Source organism: Aedes aegypti, chromosome 3 (assembly GCF_002204515.2).
Source record: "Aedes aegypti strain LVP_AGWG chromosome 3, AaegL5.0 Primary Assembly, whole genome shotgun sequence".
Taxonomy (NCBI): domain Eukaryota; kingdom Metazoa; phylum Arthropoda; class Insecta; order Diptera; family Culicidae; genus Aedes; species Aedes aegypti.
In genome coordinates, this window is record NC_035109.1 from 51,727,226 (window position 1) to 51,749,284 (window position 22,059).

The 22,059-nt window shown below is 37.3% G+C and overlaps 1 protein-coding gene across 1 annotated transcript; it reads left to right on the forward strand.

The window, feature by feature from the left end:
• Nucleotides 1–451: 451 nt before the first annotated feature.
• Nucleotides 452–21,385, forward strand: LOC5573968 (ATP synthase subunit O, mitochondrial). The gene is made up of 3 exons (XM_001654955.2): nucleotides 452–579; nucleotides 761–1,207; nucleotides 21,051–21,385. The coding sequence occupies exons 1-3, from the start codon at nucleotides 550–552 to the stop codon at nucleotides 21,204–21,206; spliced, it is 633 nt and encodes a 210-aa protein (XP_001655005.1). The 5' UTR covers nucleotides 452–549; the 3' UTR covers nucleotides 21,207–21,385.
• Nucleotides 21,386–22,059: the final 674 nt, after the last annotated feature.

Genomic DNA, 22,059 nt, shown 5'->3' on the forward strand with positions numbered 1-22,059 from the left:
TTCTACCATGGATTCAGTAGATTATACTACAAAATTTGTTTGCGTGTAGTTGTAGCATTAAGGGGACGAGTACAGTCAACTTTCGTTCGTTGCACTAAACCTGTAGCCCACTTAGTGAAAGACTTTCACTAATCGGGCTGAGTTTCTAGCTGTCAAATAACATAGAACAAAAGAAATACAGAGCTACCAACATTGATAAATTGCGTCTTATGTCAGAAAATGACGTTTGCCTTCGTTTTAGGTGGGCTATAGCCCAACTAACGGGAGCCCAATTAAAACGTAGCCCACTTAAAGATAGTGCAACGAACGAAATTCGACTGTAGTTTCTACAATAAAATTCATTTCAGTGTGTACAAAATCGGGTTGGGCCGGTACAGGTCGAAAACACGCAAACGTAACGGGTGGTAACGCTTCATTTTGGCTGATTTCGGTTCTGTGTGCACCGTTGACACTCGTTTGTCACCGCCGTGATCACACTGTCAGATTTCAGTCATCTCGAGGCAAGCGACTAAAGTTAGAAGGAAAATCCTCCAGAATTCGCGTAGAAAAATGGCTGCATCGGGAAAACTTTCGGTTTTGGTAAGTGGAAAACTTTAAATTTATGAGCTTATCGATCTAAGTCGCGGAATGTGCGCGTGAGTGATGTAAACTGAGAATGATAAACATCGTATTGTGTGAATCCGCGAACCTATTGTTGAAAGGTTATGCAGTCCCGTTCCTGGTTATGTAATTTTGCACCCTGTCTGTTTTTCCGTTCCAGGCTCGCCAGCTGAGCACCAGTTCGGCTGCTGCCCAGCTCGTTAAGCCACCGGTTCAGATCTTCGGACTGGAGGGTCGTTATGCCTGCGCCCTGTACTCGGCTGCCCACAAGACCAAGGCCCTGGAAGCCGTCGAGAAGGACCTGAAGAGCCTCCAGAGCCAGATGCGGTCGGATCCGAAGGTGCGCGACCTGCTGATCAACCCGACGATCAAGCGCAACGTCAAGGCTGCTGCCATGAAGGAGGTTTCGTCTCGGGTCAAGTACAACGCCGCCACCGGCAATCTGCTGACTGTGTTGGCGGAAAACGGTCGCCTTGGCCGGCTGGATGGCATTATCAATGCCTATACGCTGATCATGGCCGCCGAGCGGGGAGAGGTTGTGTGCGAGGTCAAGACCGCCAAGCCACTGGATGATTCGCAGCGCAAGCAACTGGAGAGCGCTCTGAAGGTAAGCGTTATAGAGAATACCAATTTATTATTGACAGGGTGGTCACCAAGACGGAAATTTTGGGAAAACCTCGGGAATGCTGATGAAACATCATATTTTTTTTTCATATTTTAAAGAATTGGACATCTCTGTACTCATGGATTATTAATAACGGTTGCATCATTCAAATTTGTTTAATTCCAATCGAAATTTGTCTTAACCCGTATAGGCCTGAGTGAAAGCAAAAATTTTAAAACCCTCACCGTTCAGCGAATTCTTAATGGATTCAAATCATTTTTTGTCAGTATACTAGCACACATATCTAGTTTCTAGAAGTGGACAGAGGTACTCGGAAATATTCCTGTGGCCAGAGTTATTCAGGTGGGTCACTGGGTCAGGTCGGGTGAAAAGGTTAATGTGCGTTTGTGCCCCTGGAGGTAGACAAATTTCAAGTCACAGATAATTTCCGGAATTGGTAATAATGTGGCCACTATATGAAGGAATTTTAAGAAAATTGCATCAGTGTAAACCTTTTGAGAAATGATTGAATTGAATAGTTATGAGTTTTGCATTTGATAGCTCCAACAAATGACCATTTTCGGGTTCCGGGACACATCTAACTTACGATAAAGTGGCCAATTTGTATCTGAACATCTGCGCCAAGCTTATGGGAACGCATTTTAGTGCACAATTATGCAGGGTTGGGAAAAAATCTGAAATTCACTCTACAGTAGTCAAAAAAAGCCAATCACAGTCAGCGAAGCCAGTGAAACTCACGCCCATCGCTGCTGTAGGCAAAAAGCCTTGAAAATTGCAAAACACCCGTTTCTAAGTTCTATTTCCGCTGCATTTCCCGCATTTAGAGCCTTCAATGACACTACTGATTTAGAGAAATTCATGTATCCAATATAGGCTACTTGATGAGATTCACGTTTTTGAACTACTGTAGTGAAAGAGCCACGTGATTTTCGTGAAATTCAAGCCTACTACTATTACCATTCCCAGCACTGCAATTATGTTTGATTTCTACATTTCGATTTAGTATCCAACAAATCTATAGCTGGTTCTTCCGGGCATTACGTCCAAATGGCCACATCCGGTATATTTTAAACGGTGTAAACTCTTCATTTATAATGTTGAAAATCAGATCTTAATGATTTATGCGAATTAAAATGATTGTCATAGCAAATAAATAAAAGTAACTTGGCACGTCCCAAAAAATAGCTCTTTTTTCCCGACTTGACCCAGTGACCCACCGAAATAACTCCGGCCACAGGAATATTTCCGAGTTCCTCTGGCCACTTCTAGAAACTAGATATGTGGGCCAGTAAACTGACAAAATTCATTTGAATCCGCTAAAAATTCGCTGAGCAACGAGGGTATTAGTATTTTTGCCTTCACTCAGGCCTATAATACGGGTTTAATTATATTGAATGTAAATTCAGATAGTGTCCCGGATCACGTTAGAAATGTTTGATATTTTGATCTTATCGTATGCTCTCGCGATCAGGCGTGGATCGCTTCTCCATGATAACTTTCCATGATAACTGTGGAGATGCAGAAGATTACTCGGTCTCTAGTAACAATGGTTGCCTAACTAACAGCAACATATAGATAACATGAAGAAGCATGAAGAAGGCGCTATGAAAAACGTTGTAGACACCAAAACCAGTGATATCATCCATTTTTGACCCATCAGTGAAGAACTGTCGGTTCTCGCTGACATGCCCGAATTTATTTGCAAACATGGGAGAGATAAACTTTGAACCAAAGTGATCTGGTATACCACGGATATCTTGCTTAATGGACAAATCAAATACTACAGTCGAAGTCTATGAAGTTGTCACGATTGTTGTTAACCGAAGATGGGCTGATCTCCAGCGTCATGTAGGTACCAGTAGTACACACTCATGAAACGAGTCTGAGGGTTATGTTCAGGCAGCTTTTGGAAGTTTTCAATAACCAATGGATTGAGAACCTCACAACGGATGAGGAACCTGAGTGTTTACAGGGTGTCGACTACCTGGTAAAACCTGGAAAGTCAGGGAATGTCAGGGAATTCAATTTTTGACCTGGAAAGTCAGGGGAAGTCAGGGAATTTCACTTGAGGTCAGGGAAAAAATATCAATACTACAACATCAAATGAGTTGATTATCTGGAGAGTTATTGTTCAGGCTAAAGCGAAGTATGCACTTCAACAGAAAAGTAATCGCCTATCTCGATGCGTGGGAAATTTCTTGCAAGAAATGCTACAGAAAAGCATTTTCTTTGATCGCAGTACGCAGTTGAAAAGAAATGTCATTTCAAATGGAGCTCACTGCAGGAAATTTCTTGACCATTTCTTGAGCAGAATTTTATACTTTTCTGGAGCGGAACAGCATACTTAGCTTAAGTCAGAAATACGATATATGAAATACGATACATGGAATAAAAAGGGAAATCAAACTTTCAAAATAGCAGTTAATCATTGAGGAAATGCTCTTACGTAAACTGTACTTTACTGCTTGTATTTATCCTCAGAATTCAAATTTTCTGAATTAAAAAGCATCAACAGTACTCTCCGAACAACTTCTTCGAAATTGACGTGGATTGCTTTAAAAATATTTTGTTGTTAAGTTTCATAGATCAACTCATTACCTAGTATGGCGCATTTTGCTCAAACTCTTGAAAAAATGGAGTCCAATCCATCAAATTATGTCAATCCTTACAAGTTTGCTCAAAATATCCAAGTAGAACTGGTAAAACTAAGTATAGAAAAAACCAATAAGGATTCTCGTGATGAATAAAAGACTATAATCTCAGAATTTCAAGAGCATAAATCTGGAATCAAACAATAATTAAAAAAAAAAAAAGATTACTGACTGGTGGTGATCAATCGATCAATTGTTCAGCTTTTAACAATGTTTGATTCTCTAGATTTGTGCTCCTGATGATTGCAGCACGAGAAAATAAATAAAAAAACTGAAATTTTGTCGAAAATACTTATGTTGCAGGATATGGACAGAATTTTTCCTCTTTTTTAAGTTGTTTCTGAAAATAGTTTGTTCATATAATATCGCCTTTCTTCAGGATTTTTATCAGGAGCTTTCGTATAGATATGACCAGTTTCTTTTTCTTAAAATATACCCAGGAAATTCTCCAGAAATTTCTCGATTTATTTTAATCCAGGACATTATTGGGAAGCAGACATTTCAGGAATATTGTTTGAAATAATCTATTTAATAAGCTCTTGACATTTTGTGAGATTTCTTATCTCATGAAAGAATTCTTAGAGGAGTTCCTCGGACCGTTGCTGAAGGCACGACAAATTCAAGAGGAGCATCAGAACACTTATTATTAGCGCATAATTCATTCCCTGAATGCATTCCTTTAAGATGATTATAATACAAAGTCATACCTCGAATTTTCAAGAGCACTAGTCTAGAGAACCAAACAGCGCTCTGCACTTAAAATTTGATCGTTTGATTCCTCCAGAATGCAACGAACTCATCAAATTTTCAACGCGAACGGGTGTCAGGTTCTCTAGATCTGTGAGCTTGAAAATTCGAAATTTGGCTTTGTTTATAATCATCCTAATTGAAGATACAACGAAGCCACACCTCAAATTTTCGAGAGCATAAATCTAGTGAACCAAGTAATCGTTCGCTCTGAGAATTGGATCATCATGAGCGTGTGACCAATCGATCAAGTTTGGACCATGAACAGCTATTTGGTGCTCTAGATTTGTGCTTTTGAATATTTTAGGTGTGGCTTCGTTGCATTTTCATCTTAAGAATATTTAGATAACTCCTTGATGTGAAACCCTAGGCGTTATTCATATCGGAATCCTAAAATATTAACTAAAATAAATTACCTGTAACTAATCATCGTGAAGCGTTATCAAAAATATTCTAAGGAAAAAAAATAAACACATTTTAAGAAAAACTCTATGTGATTCCTGGATAAATATATTTGGACGTATTCTTGAAATAAACCCAAAAAAATCAAAACTCTATTCTTGGAGAAATTCAAGATTGAAATAAATATTCTAACAATTTTTAGAAAGCCATGGAGATGATGAGCTTCTAGGGGAAACCGTCATGTAGAAGAATTGAAGCAATATATGTAAAAAATATGTTTATGAATTTCAAGAGGAATTTCTGAGAAATTTATGTAGAATTTCTTAAAGCCATTCTCCAAAAAAGTTCTTCGGCAACAGCAAGAATTTTACCTGGAAATAGTAGCCAAATTTCAGGATAAATTTCTTACACTTAAAAAGCATCGTGGATGATCGTAATAGTGTTGCTTCTTATATATGAAAGTTGTAATCAAGTATAATCAGGAAGGGGTCCAGAATTGTCGTTTATGCCTGCAATTTGTGAAATTATATTTGAAGTAATTCAGTAGCCGAGCACATTTTTGTTCAATTGCTCAGTTTTATCATATCAACTTGAATAGACGCTAAAAAATGTTGTCTGACAAATATATTTCAGTGAAGTAATAGCTTTGTTCAGTTTATTCATACGACCTATAACATAAACTTTACATCATGCCAATCATCGGATATGTATCTTCTTGTACAAATAGTACTAATTTTGGTTCAAATTAACCAATTGAGTGGCCTGGAATTTTTCTGGAAAACGACTGGAAGGTCAGGGAAAGTCAGGGAATTTTATTTTCAAAATTGAGTCGACACCCTGGTTTACTCCCCGAAACGATCTGTCAAAGGCTGTACTCCTGCAAGTACCTCTAAACTCATTGTGTTAGTCGAGTCCATACAGCCTAGCTCGATGCGGAGACAGCGGTACTGAACCCGCTGAATCTTCAGCATATGTGTTTTCGCCGCGGATTGAAAACAAAAGCTACCTATTCTAAGACCGATAAAGATGGTTGTTTGGTACTGCTTGATCAAATCTTCCGGATGGGCTTCCCACCATGAAGTTGATTCGTTTTTGGCATTTCTGTGTCAGATATACAATTGTTTTCCCTTAGGTGCATTTGGCGTCGAACCAGACCCCGATATGTTCAGAAGACATGCTATGAGCGATTGTCTTACCCATGAGTGTAAGCGAAAACTTGGCAGGTTTGTGTTTCTCTGAAAAGACAATCATCTCGGTTTTCTCCGTAGAGAATTCGATTCCCAGCTTTAAGGTGATTATAAAACGAAGCCAAACTTTGAATTTTCAAATGCACAAGACGAGAGAATCTGAGAACAGTTCACGTTGAAAACCAATCAAATTGCTTGCTTTCTGGTGGTGACCAATGGGATAGATTTTCTACGTGGAGCGCTGTTTCGTTCTCGAATCTTGTGCTCTTGAAAATTTGAGGTGTGGCTTCGTTCTACAATCACCTTAACCCGTTAACGCCCAAGGTATCTCACAATTGCAATTTTGCTCCGTTTTTGTTACTCATAGTCGTATTCCCATAAATTAAACCTTATTTCACCAAAAAAATTCAAGTCTATGGTGGGGATCCAAAAAAATTCTTGAAAGTGTGTCGTCCATATCTAGCTGTTCTATGAGTTTATTTTCGAGATAAATCAAATATATTTTCATGCAGTTCGACCCATTACAATGTAAACAAGTTGGAAAAAACTGCTGGTGAGGGGTAATTCATAAATTACGTCACGTACAGAAGAGGAAGGAGGGGGTTACAATGAAACGTGACTACCCATATAAAAATTCTAGCGTAACATTTGAAAAGGGCCTATCTGCAAAACGTAAACATTGAGAAATTCTCAATTGAAGATTCCGTGCCATATTTATAATTCCTATTTAAAACCCATTCGCATTTTTACTAGTTTCATACCTGTGTTCGACACCTATTAAAGTCTGTTGCGTGGCCCATTATGTTTCTAATCTCAAATAACACAACAACTCGTAAAAAATGTTGAATTAAAACATAATTGGCAGATAGGCCCTTTTATGAATTTTCAAACCAGTTAGGCCCTTTCAGTTAGGCCCTTTGATTGAACATGGTTTCAGTTAGGCCCTTTTATAATTTGCTAATTTTATTGATTTTTGAATTGGTTTGCATAAATCTTGAACAAAATTTAGCGATTATGTGAAAAAACACTATATAATAGCTAAATATTGGAAATTTTCGGTTGAAGATTCAGTACCATATTGATTATTCCTATTTCAAACCCATTCGCTTTTTACTAGTTTCATACTTGGGGAAGATCCAAAAATGACGTCCATCGTTTTTCGGGATTTCAGGAACCCTTCTACCCCCTCTGTCACGCTTTTCTAATACCCAATCCATGCACTGTCACATTTTCGTAAATCCCCCCATTGGAGGAGGCCCCAATTGATGGACGTCATTTTCGGATAACCCCTTGTGTTCGACACTTATAATGGTCTATTACGTGGCTCACAACGATTTGAATTTGAAATAGCACAACAACTTGTAAAAATAGTTCAATTCAAACATCATCCGCAGATAGGCCCTTTTACGAATTTTCAAACCAGTTAGGCCCTTTTTGAATTTGCTAATTTTATTGATTATTGAAGTGATTTGCATAATTCTTCGACAACATTTAATGATTATGTGAGAAAACAACACAATATCACAGACAAACAGACGTCACACTCTCATCATTCTCCATCGACCACCTTTTTAACGGTCGATTCAAAAATATGGTAGGTGGCCAATCCACCACCCGCAGCGCTCACATCGTTTTTGTTCGCGTTTGACGTTTACACACTAACGCCATCTGTTGGTCCGTCGGCCAAACACACTAATTTTAGCATTGGGCGTACATGTCCTCGTGACTATGATTTTGATCGAGATTTGTTCTAAGCGTTACGTCTGTTTGTCTGTGACAATATCATACAAGCTGAATATTGGAAACTATTCTATACAAAAGCAGCAACATATTGATTATTCATATATTTCAAACCCATTCACTTTTTTTTACTAGTTTTATACTTGTGTTAGACACTCATTATGGTTTATTACGTGGCCCAGAACGATAGTAATCTCAAATAGCATAACGACTCGTGAAAATGGTTGCATTCAAATATGATCAGCAGTTAGGCCCTTCAATGAATCTTCAAACCAGTTAGGCCCTTTCAGTTAGGCCCTTCGATTGAAAATGGTTTCAGTTAGGCCCCTCAGTTAGGCCCTTTTATTAAACATAGTTCCAGTTAGGCCCTTTTGGAATTTGTTGATTTTATTGCTTATTGAAGTGATTTTCATAGTTTTTAAATAAAATAAAGCGAGAGAAAAACAATGTAATAGCTAAATGTTGGATATTCTCGGTTGAAGCCTAATTCGCTGCTGACAAGTAATTTCTCGGCCTATCTTGATGCATGGAAAATTTCTGCAAGGAATCGATCAAGAATGCGCTTTTTTCTGATCGCAGTACGCAGTTAAAAAGAAATGTCAGTTCAAATGGGAGTCGCTGTAGAAAATTTCTGCAAGGAATCGGCGAGAAATTTCTTTCGCGATTCCTTTTCAGTAGCAAATCAGGCTTGAAGGTTCAGTAGGTTCAGAGTGAGGACGTCATGCCAAGAAGAAGTATAAGAAGAATTCTTGCAGGGCTGTTACAAAAACAAACGAATTTGTTTTTGTGAAAATCGCGACTTTTGGAACTCGATCCACAACTAGAGGCAACAAATAAAAATTAACAAATAAAAATTATTCAAAATTTTTAATGTAATTGATTTTTTTTTCAGGATAAAAAATCAGTTTTTCAGTTAACTTTGCATTAATATTATGATAAAACTAGTAAAAAAGAGAATGGGCTTGAAATAGGAATCAATATAGTACTGAATCTTCAATAAAGAATTTTTATTAATCAATGTTGATTTTCTCACAAACCTAATCGATTGATTTTGATCTAAAATTTTGAAAATCACTTCAATAATCAATAAAATTAACAAATTCCAAAAGGGCCTAACTGGAACTAAGTTTAATAAAAGGGCCTAACTGGAGGGGCCTAACTAAAACCATGTTCAATCAAAGGGCCTAACTGAAAGGGCCTAACTGGTTTGCAGACTCGTAAAAGGGCCTATCTGCCGATGATGTTTGAATTCAACCATTTTCACGAGTTGTTTTGTTATTTAAAATTTAAAACGTTATGGGCCACCTAGTAGACTATTATGAGTGTCGAACCTTGTGTCGAACACAAGTATAAAACTAGTAAATAATGGAAAGGGTTTGAAATATGAATAATCAATAAAGTACTGAATCTTCAATAAAGAATTTTAAATATTCAATGTTGATTTTCTCACATAATCGATTGATTTTGTTCTAAAACTTTGAAAATCTATTCAATAATCAATAAAATTAACAAATCCCAAAAGGGCCTAACTGGAACTATGTTAAATAAAAGGGCCTAACTGGAGGGGCCTAACTGAAACCATGTTCAATTAAAGGGCCTAATTGAAAGGGCCTAACTGGTTTGAATACTCGTAAAAGGGCCTATCTGCCGATGATGTTTGAATTCAACATTTTTTACTAGTTTTTATGTTATGTTAGATTTAAAACGTTACGTGGCCCAGCAATAGACTATGAGTGTCGAACAAAAGTTTAAAACTATTAGATAGCAATGAGTTTAAAATAGTAACAATCAATATGTTACAGAATCTTCAATCGAGCATTTCTCAATTTTTACGTTATGCTGATTGACCCTTTTCAAATATTTCACTAGGTTCCATTATGTGAGAAAAACACTATACAATGGCTAAATATTGAAAAATATGGAGGAAAATTAAAAATGCACGGAAGGGCCAATCTGATTTTGATGGAAATTTTCAGTTAGGCCCTTTTATGACCAGTTAGGCCCTCTTAGTTTTATCATTTTCAGATAGGCCCTTTTAAATTTGAATAAAATTACCATTAATAATGCATTTTGCATGCCCGTAAGATTTTGTAGGAGTAATTTACGTAAAAAATGATACGAATAATGAATAATCAAGTTTGTTTACATTTTGCAGTTAGGCCCTTTTCAAATGTTACGCTAGAATTGGAATCCATACACAAAGTGTGATACAGAAGAAAATTGAGGAGGATGAATATGGCAAAACTTTGCGTGACGTAATTTATGGACGTACCCTGATAAAGAAATTGCAACATAAAGAATAAAAATTTCAGAGGCAAAAGGTGCATCGCAGAACTAAATCATTTAGTGACTTCAATTCAATGTTCTGCTCTACCACGTAAGTAAGATACAGACATACATACATTTCCATACATGTACATGTACAATAATGCACTCTTAAACCATTTATACCAAAAACAAAATAAAATCTTACATCAAATATTTTGATTTAGAAAAAAACCTACAGATGTTTCAGAATAGTCTTCAAAAAGATTATATACAACTTGCCAGCTGATAATGGCAACATAACTATCAAAATATTTTTTCTGGTTCAAGTTATTAGTATACAATGTGCCTCTGATCTGACAGTGATTGAAATTTACATTTGGCAAAATCAGAATTTCGTTAGTGCTGATCAAAAGTTAGTCCTTCAGTCCAATGACAGTCAAATATTGGACTCTAACTATTACATGCTTTACAGATGTGAATATTTGAAGCCAACATTATTCGGCTATAACGTTTAAGTTACTGCATCACTGATGCATATAGTCTTATTCACACCGATAGAACCGAATCCACGCGGTCCAAGATTTTTGACACTAGAGCTGGCCAGAATACCTGGGGAGCATACGGAAGCGTGCCCGCTCAAATGTCACAATTCTTGGACCGAGTGAGTTCAGCAAGGAAGGCTCTTTGCTGCTACCTCAACGCGTCGCTGGTTCTAAAAAGTAAACAGTCATACAAAACTACGACCAAACAATGGCGAAGGCGTAATCAATTTTCTCGAAAACATTCATTTTGGGAATTAAGTAGAATTTTCTGATTAAATTGGCAACAACGCACTGCAGTAGCGCGTAGTAAACAACTGCTTGCAAACAATATCCTTCAAGCGCATTTATTACCTGTAATATTGCGAATAATAATTTTTACTTTTCCACGTTTAAGTCTTAAAACTGTTTCTGGATTTAGGTTGGCGGCTATTCAATTTTACTCTCATTTGACAGCCGCCCTTCACCCTTGGAGTTCAGTTCATGGGTTTGTCGTTTTTTTTTTCGTTCTTCACTCCCTTCAAAAGATCAAGAGATCTAAATGGTGTCAAGGTTCATCTAAAAATGTAAGGAGCATTGCATCCGAAATAAGCGATTGTTGCTCGAATTGATAGTAAGTATCCATTGTTTTGATCTAGGCAGACCAATTTCTTATTGGTTGTTTCCTTGATTCCGCACATAAAAGCAATTCCCAGCTAATATGTTTTTTTTGTGAAAATATCTACTTTAGTTGATCATCGTTTTCGGAGATACCAAATTTTTCATCACTGGACATCAATCATGAGAATGACTTCCGAACTAAGAAGGTTTAAGGCGAATAGCTTTCTTCGGATTTAATCAGTGGACTGATATATAAGCGAATAAAATGTGTGCCCAGTAGTGACATTTAGGTGATTTCCAAAGTAATAAGGTTCCAGGCGAATAGGTCTCATTCAGTTCTCCAACTTTGTCAAAAACCCTAACTTTGTATCCAATCTCTAGATTGAGATAAAAGCAAATAATATGTTTGTCTACTAGCGCCACCTTGGGATAATTTTCCAAACTACTATGTTTCTGGGCGAATAGATCCCATTCAGTTGAACACTTTTGTCGAAGATACCAATTTCGAGAGTTCGATTTTTTCAGTCTCATCGCTGGAATGATAAAAAAAAATATTGGCCACTAGCGCCAACTTGTGTTTTCCGAACTAATATGGTTTTAGGCGTTTGGTTTTGTATCTCATAACAGAACTGAGATGCAAGCAAATAAAATATTTGCCCACTAGCGCAATCTAGTGAATGATTTCCGAACTAATAAGTTTTCGGGCGAAAAGATCTCATTCAGTTAAACACATTTGTCGAAGACACCAACGTTGTATATTATCACTGAACTGAGGTATAAACAATCAAAATGTTTGACCATGAGCGCCATCTTTCAAGTGTTTTCCGAACAAATAAGGTTTTAGGTGAATAGTTCCCATTTAGTTGATCAACTTTATCGAAGACACCAATTTTGTATCTCATAACTGGACTAAGATATAAGCAAATAATGTTTTGGCTCACTAGCGCCATCTTGTGAGTGTTTTCCGAATTTATAAGGTTCTATGCGAATAGGTATTATTTAGTTGTTCAACTATGTCGAAGACACCATTTTTGTATCTCATAACTGGGCTAAGATATAAGCAAATAAAGTTTTGGCTCAATAGCGCCATCGTGGGAGTGTTTTCCGAATTTATAAGGTTTTATGCGAATAGGTGTTATTTAGTTGTTCAACTTTGTCGAAGACACCAATTTTGTATCTCATAACTGGGCTAAGATATGAGCAAATAAAGTTTTGGCTCACTAGCGCCATCTTGGGAATGTTTTCCGAATTTATAAGGTTCTATGCGAATAGGTGTTATTTAGTTGTTCAACTTTGTCGAAGACACCATTTTTGTATCTCATAACTGGGCTAAGATATAAGCAAATAAAGTTTTGGCTCACTAGCGCCATCTTGGGAGTGTTTTCCGAATTTGTAAGGTTCTATGCGAATAGGTATTATTTAGTTATTCAACTTTGTCGAAGACACCAATTTTGTATCTCATCGCTGGATTGAGATATAAACGAAGCAAATATTTGTACGCTGGAAAGTTGTTTCATATGTTGCCTATATATGCGACATTTGTTGGCGTCTGTGCGCCACCTGGTGAGTTAATTCTGAATTAAAATAGTTACCAAGTGGAAGTCAGCAGTCCTGTGATCAACTTTGCAGAAGACAGTTTTCTCCTAAACCTCTTTATTTTCAAGATATTTGCACTACAAGTACTGTCCTATTTATAGGACGCTGGGCGTTCGGGGCTTCTGTCCTATTTTTAGGACGCTGGGCGGATATGGGTTAAGGCCCAAGTAGACTTCTTGTCCAGAGTATCTTGTAAGGGTCCTTGTAGTTCGGCTGCTGTTGGTCCTGCGACAGAAACAACACAGTCGTCTGCAAGCTGTCTTAATGAACAGTTTTCCATGAGACAGTCATCCCTGTCTCTCACGTAAAAATTATAAAAAAGGGGACTCAGACATCAGCCCTGGGGGAAAACCCATCTAGCTAATTCGTGAAACTGTCAAGTTGCCATAAGTGAATATGAGTTTCAGCTTCTCGGACAACAAATTGTACAAAAAATTGTTCAAAATTGATGAAAGGCCACTTGCGTGAAGTTTGTCTGAAAGGACATCAATACAAACTGAGTCAAAAGTACCTTTAATATCCAAAAACACTGAACCCATCTGCTCCTTTTGGGCAAAGGGAAGTTGAATTTCTGTAGAAAGCAACGTAAGACAGCCCTTCGTTCATTTGGTTATGCGAAAACCAAACTGCGTATCTTACAGCATGCCATTCGATTCAACCCATTTATCCAGTCGAAAGAGAATCATCTTCTCTAACAACTTGCGAATACACAACATCGCAATTGGACGGGTTCCATTATAGGTGGCAGTATTCCAGAATTTGAAATTGTTACAGAACCTCTTAATAAAGCCAAGCATGCTGTTTGCTTTGTTTATTATGGTATTATAATGTTCTGCAAAAGTGAGTCTTGAGTTTAGGATTACTCCCAAATCCCTTACCATTTTACACTTCTGCACTATTTGAATTACTTAAAATACTTCAATTGGAGAAGAAATACAAAGCAGTATTGCATGTGCTTAAGAAATCTACTTCAGATAGTTAAAACGCAAACTTTCTCAATTACAATTGTGGTACAACCTTCTACAATATTGTTTGCTATGATATAAAGTAGTGTTTTTGACATTCTGGATTCAATTGAACGTGATGAACAATTTTCCTGAACCAAACAGTAGATGATGTGCTGTTTTCCATAATAACTTCAAATCTAATGCGCCAGCCCATGGAACGACCAATTGAGCTGAATTTTTAAGGAAGTCTTCCTATTATAATCTTCCAGGGGGGAAGCCCCGTAAAATTATACAACTTCATTTTTCTACCATACTGAGCTTCGTCAGTCTATTGGAGGTGTTACATGTTTTCGACTACATGCCATTGAATTACATTTTTTGACATTGAGTTGGAGTAGACTTTTTTGCACCTAGGGAAGAATAAGTTACTTTCATTCTGGAATACTTCTTCGCTAGAATTACTTACTCCTATGAAGAGCTCCATGTCGTCTGCGTTTATAAGAATCTTCCATCTTCTTCTTCTTCTTCCATTAACGTCCCCACTGGGACAAAGCCGACTACTCAGTGTAGTGTTCTAGTAGTTATTGACTGAGAGCTTTCTTTGACCAAATTGCCATTTTTGCATTCGTATATCGTGTGGCAGGCACGATGATACTTTATACCCAGGGAAGTCAACGAAATTTCCATTACAAAAAGATCCTGGACCGACCGGGAATCGAACCCAGACACCTTCAGCATGGCTTTGCTTTGTAGCCGCGGACGCTAAACACTCGGTTAAGGAAGGCCCCAAGAAGATTCTATAACATTTCCCAGAAAACCATTCCCCCGAAACCCGTTCCCCAGAATGTACCATTCCTCAGAATTTCACTCCCCAGAATGAACCATTCCCCAGAAAACCAATCCCCAGAATGGACTATTCCCCAGAAAATTATATACCAACTCTAAAGTTTTCAAATTATCTAGTTGGTGGGCTTCGTGGCCTTACTGTTAGCGGCGTCAGTCGTCTAGACGTATGTTGCCACGAAGTGTGGGTTCGATTCCCACTCCAGTCGGTGAAAACTTTTCGTCAAACGAAAAATTCATCACTGGGCTACTGGGTGTTTCGTGTTGTCCGTTGCCTAATGTTAGTGATCGTTCAGTCTGTGCTGCCTAAGTGCTGAAGACGGTGTAAATTGTCTTTTAAATTGTCTCTATAAAAATACTTGAAAATGAAACTTCATACAAAGTTGTTTACAAGTACATGAGAAGATTAGCATTCGTGCTGCTAATTATGAACACTTTACGCATAATTCAAATTTTCTTTTGCAAATGAACTATCACAGTAGTTTCACTTATATTGGCACTTATGGAGACTGAACAGAATATCCAATATTTATTTAAAATAATATGCAACTCATCACTTTTCTGCACATAATAGAGCTACACCCTTCTTTCGGTATAATAGTTTCCAAATGTATAATTTCACATGTATATCCAATTTTTATCAAGTATAGTGATGTATTCAGCTTTTCATCAATGTTTTAAGAAGGTGCATCATAGCTTACCTTTTGAGGCTACCCCGAATGGAATAAAGACGTTCGTAGTTTCATATTGAACGTTTCCGATATAACTATTACGTAAATTCGGCAAAATAAAAACGTACTATTACGCATATTAAAATGATACGCCGTTCTTTACGCCAAGCTTAAAAAATACAAATGACTTGTTTAATTTTGCACAGAATAGTGGTGCACCCTTCTTTCAGTCTAATACTGTTAAGGATGTAGACAAAATGTTCCGTAAGGATACCAAATGGCAAGAAGGCATTTGGCATGATTGATTAAATGATCAAGGACCATTTGACATAACATGAAGAACATCCTTTTTGAAAAGAAGCACATAAGTATGGCTTGATGACTTTATACCAAATCATTTTATGCCAAATGACCTTATGTTATATGGGCTCTTCATCGATATATTTTGCCTATAATATAATTAATAAGATAAGACTGAAAGAAGGATGCATCACTATATAGGCAAAAATAAACATATAGTTTGTATGTTTTATGGGAATTTACTGAAAGAAGGGTGAATTATTATAATATGCAAAATAATCATGATTAGGGGAATTATGGGGCATAATGCACACATTAGGCAAATGCTTATTTTACATTTTACAATGGCAATACAGTATGGCCCATAAAAAATGCGAAAATCGTCATATCATGTTTTATGATAGTTTTTACACAGCAAATGTAAATGAAACATAAATATTATTCATTTACGTGTATTGTTTAATCTATTTAGACTCAGTTTTTCGCTTTGGACATGATTTTTATCTGTTACTTTCACCTTATCAGAGACGAATTGGAAATATCCCTTTAAATTTTATCGTGCGGACGTCGAGTTCAATATCTGTGTGATGAAAGCTTCTAAAATATCAACAATGGCGTGAGATTATTCACAGGCCTTGTCTCCAGCATACGCACATATCAAATGATAGAATTGGTTCATACCTGGGTATAGAGACTTAAACATATTTTCGAAAAAAACGGCTCATTTTGGGGAGCTTTGATTGAACCTTCATATACGTGTGATAAGCACCTCCGTTTTGCTCAAAATCTATGAGCTAGTATTGATAGAAGTTGTCTCTAACCGAAGGAACAAATTTCATCCTCAAAAATCTGTTATAGGCCTCCGTATTTAATTTGTATTCAACTTTAACAAAAAATAAAGGTATATCAAACCTATAAGACGCAAATGCCCTCAAGACTATGACTCTAGCAAAATATGTTATTGTGATCATGAAAAACACGTTCTCTGAGAACTTCTCTGATACCAAACAAACTAAAATTTTCAACAATAAAGTGTGATTTTTGAAGGTGGAAAGTTTATCACCAGAGTACCTATACGACAATCAAAAGCTGTTTCTAGCTTTGGGTGTACAAAACCTTTGAACTTTTTTGCTTTATTACATTATTTAGGACAGTAAGAAAAATATGACAACAATTGTCCTGGATAGCGAAGTTATGTCAGAATATACTGCAATAATCAGAAATAACATTCACTAGCAAAAACAATGAAAATAACGCTTGTAAATGTCAATTCACGTTCAAACAATTTTTGCATTTTTTATGGGCCATACTTTTTCTGTTTCAGTTACTCTCGGCTGGTTTCCAAGTTCGTAATTTGTATGATAAAAATTGTAATATTGTGTAATACAAATTGTAAAGCGTTGTCTTCGCCTACGACTGGGCGTAAAAATGATTCATTTTTAATGTCTGACATGAAGACGGCATTTCGTTGATTGAAGTCGCTATAAATGTTTACTTCTGATTCCATACTTGAGATAATAGTTTCAGCAATTCAGGTGAAAACACACAGTCGAAAAAATATGTGTTTCACCATTGATTAGAGCTTCAGACCAAATATTTTTGAATTCTTTATGCTTGAAAGTTTTTATGTCTTCAAAAGTAAAGTCAGCATTGATTGCTATGAGGACTCCACCTCCAGACTTCTTATTACAGTGTTGCAAGTTTCAGTCCTGCCGGAATACATTGAAATTGTTTCCAAAAATTTCTTCGCCTTTGACGCTTTCGTCCCAGCTGGTTTCAGTTCCAAGAATTACAATGGAAGAAGAAAATAAAAGTTTTTGTTGAATTTCCTTCATTTTGGCTGAGCTTTTCATGCGATTGAAATTTTAGCAATATACCAAACTGCGAAGAATGTTTTGCATTATTAGTAATACTTGTACGTCAGTGAATTTTCTTGTCGAAAGGTATCATTTGGGTTTATTCTACGAGTGGCGTGAAGTGAGAATTGTTGGTCTCGTATAGCGAGATGACAATTCTCGACTCGAGTGTAAAATGTATAGCCCAACTTAGTTTATGAAGTCGAAAGAGAACAATATTTTATTCGACCTTCGCTTATATAACCTGTATAACAATAGCAACTCATTTGGTATCATTCTAGAATGTTGGTAGTTGGGTTAGTTCTACGAGTGGCGTGAGGTGACAATGGATTACCTGCTTTGCTCTTGTCTACAGTTGATCAGCAGGAGTTTTCTCGTTTTATTTTGTATGGGGAAAGCCATCTAATTTCAAATTTCTCGTAAATGAAAGCAATAATCGAAAAAATATTTGGTAGGCGTGATAGCCATCATCATTACGTACAACCGGTACCAAATATTTTTCCGGAAATAGTTCGCAATTTCGAGAAATGATTCGTTAGAAGCATTCCGCCATACAAATATTTTTTGTGTTACGTTTTAGCGATGTTTCGTGCATAGATACTAGCGCATGTGCGTTACTATGTGGCGAGTAGCGAATCAGGGCATGCATGTCACCCATTGTCGGTGTCGTATAGCGCAGTGGCGTCTCGTCCTAAGGTGCACTTGGTGCACTGCACAGTCAAAGATTTCCAACTAACAAATTAAATATATATAATATACTTCTCAATACTTCCAACATTCATAATGTGTAGTTGCTTGAAAATGTTGTTTGATTTCTTCACCTTCAATTCTCGCATAACTTCTGATCTCGCCCTAAAAGCCATTAGTAACCATGTGTGTAGCTTGTTGTTTCTGAGCATTTGAATGGATTTTCATGTTATTTAACAACGCTATGGGAAAGAAAAGATCATTATCTACCTGCCTGTGATGTTGGTTTGGATGCTTACTATTTCTTGTGCTCAGAAACAACGAGCTACATACGTGGCTACCAATGGCTTTTAGGGCGTTATCTCAGAGTATGCGAGAATTGGTGCATCGCCCTCAGTGAACAAGCCGTTTGATTCTCCCCCTCAATGGTCTTGCTCAACCAGCAAGCGAAAACAGCAAAGCAAACAAGACAAACTGCCATGCGCCTCCATCGTATTGCAGAGAATGTTCATTTCAGCCTCTTTCTTGTGCACGAAAATAGCGGGTATGGACACAGCAGGAATGTGCATTTGTATTGGCATTTCTAGAGCAACAGTGGCGTTGTATAGGTAAAATCTGGTTCACTCCAATTTGTGCACCCGAGAGAGAAATTGACCATGACACTCGCATTGGTTTGCAAGAATTGAGAAAGCGCGCGCAACTGGCGTCACGACGTCTGCTGTTGGAAGCGAAAGCGTCAACGCCATACATGCTTTGTGTGTATGTATGTTGCATGGAGCTTCCAGGTGTCGCGCGATAGTATGCACAATATTGATTGGAACCAAAACTAGATGTTAAACATATTGGCCAAATTGATTATGTTTTATCTTATTAAATACACACAATTTATGTGGCTTTGAATTGATTTATAACTATGTGTGAATATAGTTTTTCTTGCTCAACAGACCGACAACTGATAAATTGCAGTGTGCGTAAAGTGGGTTTCAGCGTTCATCAGTCAGTCATCATTTTATTTAAAAGCTTTGATGTATCAACAGAAGTATACAAAGAGATGTACCAGCGCTGGACATCGTCAAAAAGCTAAGATATCGTAATACAATTGACAAGCTGTAAATAATAAGAATTATTATATAGAATAACAACGTTAGGAATAATGAAGATTCGGAATTTCGCGAAAACCACGAAATCCACGGAATTTATCCTTCATCGCGTAACTTGGAAAATAACGCGTAAATAGTTGAATTCTGAAGATTTATATGCTAATCTCAGAAAAGTTCAGATTTTTGCTCATAAGAATGGTTTATTTATTTGTAAGCCGAGTTTCATATTAAAAAAATGTGCTAATCGTTTAGTTTCAAGTTAAACGTCTTCTTGCTTTAAATTTTGTGTTGATAATATGATATTAAACTTATTATCTCAGTTCGCAAAATACGAAAAATGCTTGAAATTTACGCACATGAAGGTCATTTTTACTGTAAATATACATTTTTATGTCAAATATTATCAAACTATGGGTCCGCGATTAATACGCAAAATTTTTCTTCCATCGCCTTGGTATCAGCGAAATTTTGAGAATTGTCCTTGTCCCTAAACATTGTATATTGGAATCATTCAAAATTCTTAAAACTTACAACTAGTGATTGAAACGAAGAAAACAAACAAAAAATACGTCCAAGGAGCAACAAATATAATAGCTTCCAGACACTTCAAGATTGCATACAGTATTGGAAATTACATTTTAAGGTGTTAATAATAAGAAATTACATTTTAAGCTGAAATACATTTAAAAAAATCAATTGAAAAATTCGTACTCATAATTCAAAATAAACGGTTTGTGCGAGTCAGTGCACAGGTAATCAAATTCCTCACGGGACGCCTCTGGTATAGCGAGGTGACAATTCTCGACTCGAGTGAAGTGACTCTCCATTTGAGATGCACGGCGAGTCACTTCACTCGAGTTGAGAATTGTCACCTCACGCCACTCCTAGAATTAACCCAATTGAATTGAACTGGTTCCAGGTACACTCGCGTGCAAAAGTTGGGGTTCACCCCATGAAAACATATAAAAGTTTTTTATCCTTATCTCTGTCATTACACGTTGGTCAGCAGAAGTTTTCTCGTTTCATTGTGTATGGGGAAGGGCATCTAACTTCAAATTTCTCGTAAATGAAAGCATTAATCGAAAAAATATTTGGTAGGCGTGATAATCATTATCATTACGTACAACCGGTACCAAATATTTTTTCGAAAATAGTTCCCATTTTTGAGAAATAATTCGTTAGATGCATCTCGCCATACAAATATTTTTCGCGTTACCTTTTAGCGATTTTTCGTGCATAGACACTAGCGCAAGTGCGTTATTATGTGGTGAGTAGCGAATCAGGCCAAGCATGTAACCCATTGTCACCTCACGCCACTCGTAGAATAAACCCAAATATTATAAAGTAGTTTTTGAATGATGTGAGCTCATTAGAGTACTCAAATAGTGCATATATTAGTCCAATAGTGTAACACTCGCATAACTTCTGATTTCGCAACAAAAGCCATTGGAACCGAGTGTGTAGCTCGTTGTTTTCTAGTAACTGATGCGTAGTATTTAGCTAAATCGGTTTGTCTCAAGTTCGTTGAAAAGGAGCTCTAGAGAAAGGGTTAAGCATTGGAAAAAAAATCAAAAAATGATCGTGAAACCCATGAAAAACCCTGGAATTTATTTTTTAAGTTTGTTTGACCACCCTGTCAATTTCTAATTAGCCTTTTGAATTTTTATACATTTCGTCTTTCTATTTTCCAGTCGTTCCTGAAGCCCAACCAGAGCATCCAGCTGACGGCCAAGGTCGACCCATCGTTGATCGGAGGAATGATCGTCTCTATCGGTGATAAGTACGTGGACATGAGCGTCGCCAGCAAGATCAAGAAGTACACCGATATCATCTCCGCCCCAGTCTAAGGCGTCTGGATCTCCGGAAGAAGGGTATCGGAGCCGGGGGCCGGTGGAACGTGTTGGCATTGCAAAAAGATCCGCACGATGGCGACACTTCCTCCAGTGATTGTTTTTAGCAAGGGATTCCTTGTAGTATGATGCAGTACATGTGTAATATCGAAAGCGAATAAAAATGGTAAAATTTACTTGGGTTTTTTTACATTTGACAGAGCCGAAATCAAAAACCGATGTGCCTAGCAAATTACACGCTACATTTACGATTAATGGGAGGAACTTCATGGTGGAATTCTGATGCGGTTAAGCTTTGGAAAAAAAACTATAGGAGTTGGTACCGACTTCGTTCAGTTGGTTCAGAGCTGTTCTAGTCTGCTTGCATGGCCTCCGAGAAATCTCTTTGATTTACTGAAAGATAAGGTTGGATAAATGTCTTTCAAATAGTTCCTAATTTAAGTAAACGGCACTATAAAATAGACCCCATTTGTGGTCCTTAGGCTGTTGCTTATCAGAGCGTCTGTTCTCCATGTTAGGGGCGGCTCAAAACAGCGTCTGTTCTCCATGTTAGGAGCGGCTGATCATCGTCCTAGTGCTAGCGTGGGACTCTAAACAGTGCTATGCAAGATGGTCCTCCGGCGAGACAGGGAGTTGGTGCAAGCCTTACAAGCCAACCGTAAAAATCATCAGTACAGGAAGCATACAATGTAAATTCGCACCGGAACAATCGGCGTAGACCCAGGCATCGAAAATGGACTAACGATTCGAAACTCAGATCATGGAACTGTAAGTCTCTCAATTTATTGAGATGTACCCGCAATCTCCGAATTATTGAGGATCCACAAGTTCGACATCGTAGCTTTGCAGG

Bases quoted from the DNA above. Each gene is read 5' to 3' on its own strand.
- LOC5573968 (XM_001654955.2), top strand. From the start codon at position 550: ATGGCTGCATCGGGAAAACTTTCGGTTTTG. The intron at 580-760 runs GTAAGTGGAAAA...TTTCCGTTCCAG, and splicing joins CGGGAAAACTTTCGGTTTTG to GCTCGCCAGCTGAGCACCAG. The intron at 1,208-21,050 runs GTAAGCGTTATA...TCTATTTTCCAG, and splicing joins AACTGGAGAGCGCTCTGAAG to TCGTTCCTGAAGCCCAACCA.